Source organism: Solanum tuberosum, unplaced genomic scaffold (assembly GCF_000226075.1).
Source record: "Solanum tuberosum cultivar DM 1-3 516 R44 unplaced genomic scaffold, SolTub_3.0 scf00164, whole genome shotgun sequence".
NCBI classification, from domain to species: domain Eukaryota; kingdom Viridiplantae; phylum Streptophyta; class Magnoliopsida; order Solanales; family Solanaceae; genus Solanum; species Solanum tuberosum.
The window spans coordinates 369,521-372,414 of record NW_006239092.1 but is presented as its reverse complement, the minus strand read 5'-3'; the positions used below and the strand labels follow the sequence as shown (position 1 = coordinate 372,414).

Below are 2,894 nucleotides of genomic sequence, written 5' to 3'. Positions count from 1 at the left end.
CAATTTCTAACACAATATTTTTGATAATGTATATACAACAATAGTTATAATCAATATGATACATGAATTAATAATATATATGATACATGCTTTCTTATTTATTGTGACAAATACATTGGTGAGAATTTATGTATCATATGATTTCTCTGATACAATAGCTTATTTATGATTTAATGAATATGATACATTAGATATTATGTAAATGATACAGTACACATAGTATATTTTACACATAATGTATATGATACAAATGCACCTAAATATTTGTATATCGGAGATAACATTTACACACAAATCATAATAATTTATTGAATTGAACAACAAAAGTAATAAACAAACGTACCAAAATAACATCCAACACACAAATCATAACAAATTCTTAAATGGATCCGCAAAACTCATAAATATTGAATCAAAATAACCAAAAATAAACAGTAATCTTTATTCATGATAAATATAAAAGTGATAATCCATTAAGTCAAAAATTATTCAACAAAAACATAAATGTCTTATAAAAATAACGATTTCACTTTTCTTTTGGGAAGAAAGTACAAGTTCTTTTGTTGTGACCTTCTTGACCACAACGTCCACAACAGTTTATCTTTACTATTATCTTTTCATCTGCATTTTGTTTTCTTCTTTTCCTTGGTCGTCCAGCCAATCTTTTATATCTAGGTGGCCACACAGTTTCATCTACAACATTGCTAGGAACTGACCAATCTTCTTTATCTGGCATTGGAACCATTGGAACCTCATATGTTTTTGCTAATGTATCAGGCTTGTAGTAATCAGAGCAATAAGGATGCATATCTGTGACATTCTTGTCCTTTAAAACAACAATTGCATGTGCGCAAGGTATCTCATCTAGTTGAAATCTGCCACAAGTACATTCTTTCCTCTCAAGACAAACAATGTATCTTCTTCCAACTTCATAAACTGAGAAAATAAATTCAGATGATGGAACAACCTGCAGACATTAAAAAGTAATTGATAAATTTATTTCAAGTAATGCTGATCAAAATAGCCGAATGATATACCAAATTAGATACAAAATATAAAATTATGTATCCTGATACATACCTTCATCTTCGAACATTTAGATGCGTTTAGAATCAATATCTCCTCAAATTTTCTCCCCAATGTATCTTTTGTATAAGAGGCTATTTCTCTATTTTTGCAATGCCAAGAACCAAATAGAATTCTAACCTCTTCTAAGAATTCTAATATAGACAACTGACGCGCCTCAACAAGACAACCATTGATACATTCCGCTATGTTCGAAGTCATCATTCTACCTCTATTTACTGTTGAATGAACTCTCGACCACTTCTCATACCCAGCATCCTCAAGGTACTCCTTAACCCTGTGGTCAACTTTATCCACCTTAGCCATTAATGTATCGAAATCCTCCTTTCTATATGCCTTGGCCATAGAGTAGAATAGATCACTTAAAGTGTTTACGCTCCTTTTGAAGTTTCCACAGACATTCTTCCAAAGATGTCATATGCATGCATAGTGAGGTACAGTTGGGAACACAATTCTTACACTCTTCATAATACTCTCATTTCTATCAGAAACAACACACATTTTTTCACGCTCGCCAAATGCATTTTTGAATTGTTCGAAGAACCATGTCCACGAACAGTCATTTTCAGTATCTGGCATTGGAACCATTGGAACCTCATATGTTTTTGCTAATGCATCAGGCTTGTAGTAATCAGAGCAATATGGATGCATATCTTTAACATTCTTTTCCTTTAAAACACCGATTGCATGTGCGCAAGGTATCTCATCTAGTTGAAATCTGCCACAAGTACATTCTTTCCTCTCAAGACAAACAATGTATCTTCTTCTAGCTTCATTTACCGAGAAAATAAATTCAGATGATGGAACAACTTGCAGACATTAAAAAGTAATTGATAAATTTATTTCAAATAATGCTGATCAAAATAGCCGAATGATATACCAAATTAGATACAAAATATAAAATTATGTATCCTGATACATACCTTCATCTTCGAACATTTAGATGAGTTTAGAATCAATATCTCCTCAAATTTTCTCCCCAATGTATCTTTTGTATAAAAGGCTATTTCTCTATTTTTGCAATGCCAAGAACCAAATAGAATTCTAACCTCTTCTAGGAATTCTAATATAGACAACTGACGCACCTTAACAAGACAACCATTGATACATTCCGCTATGTTCGAAGTCATCATTCTACCTCTATTTACTGTTGAATGAACTCTCGACCACTTCTCATACCCAGCATCCTCAAGGTACTCCTTAACCCTGTGGTCAACTTTATCCACCTTAGCCATTAATGTATCGAAATCCTCCTTTCTATATGCCTTGGCCATAGAGTAGAATAGATCACTTAAAGTGTTTACGCTCCTTTTGAAGTTTCCACAGACATTCTTCCAAAGATGTCATATGCATGCATAGTGAGGTCCAATTGGGAACACAATTCTTACACTTTTCATAATACTCTCATTTCTATCAGAAACAACACACATTTTTTCACGCTCGCCAAATGTATTTTTGGATTGTCCACGAACAGTCATTTTCAGTGTCTACAACCCCATATGCCAATGGCAATATGCAACCTAATTAAAGATCAACACGCATGATTTCATTTGATACATAACATTTACAATATAGATACATATTAAACAAGATCACAATTACAAAAAGTACATACCTTCCCCATCAAGTGTGCTTGCTGATAAAAATGTACCTTTGTAAGCTCCACCAAGATGTGCACCATCGACAACAACTACCGGTCTGCAGTAATCGAACCCCCTCATCAATGGTCTTAAGGCTATGAACAGATACATGAATTCATCTTCCACTGACTTGTGCATCCTTATATAAGAATTTGGATACACATTATT

The 2,894-nt window shown here is 33.2% G+C and overlaps 1 protein-coding gene across 1 annotated transcript; it reads right to left on the bottom strand.

Annotated features, from left to right (window-relative positions):
- Positions 1 to 526: 526 nt before the first annotated feature.
- On the bottom strand, positions 527 to 2,360 carry LOC107061782 (uncharacterized). Its single transcript, XM_015311590.1, has 4 exons — positions 2,266 to 2,360; positions 1,525 to 1,804; positions 1,081 to 1,422; positions 527 to 967 (listed from the first exon to the last, which is right to left on the bottom strand). The coding sequence occupies exons 1-4, from the start codon at positions 2,358 to 2,360 to the stop codon at positions 527 to 529; spliced, it is 1,158 nt and encodes a 385-aa protein (XP_015167076.1).
- Between the last annotated feature and the right edge of the window lie 534 nt (positions 2,361 to 2,894).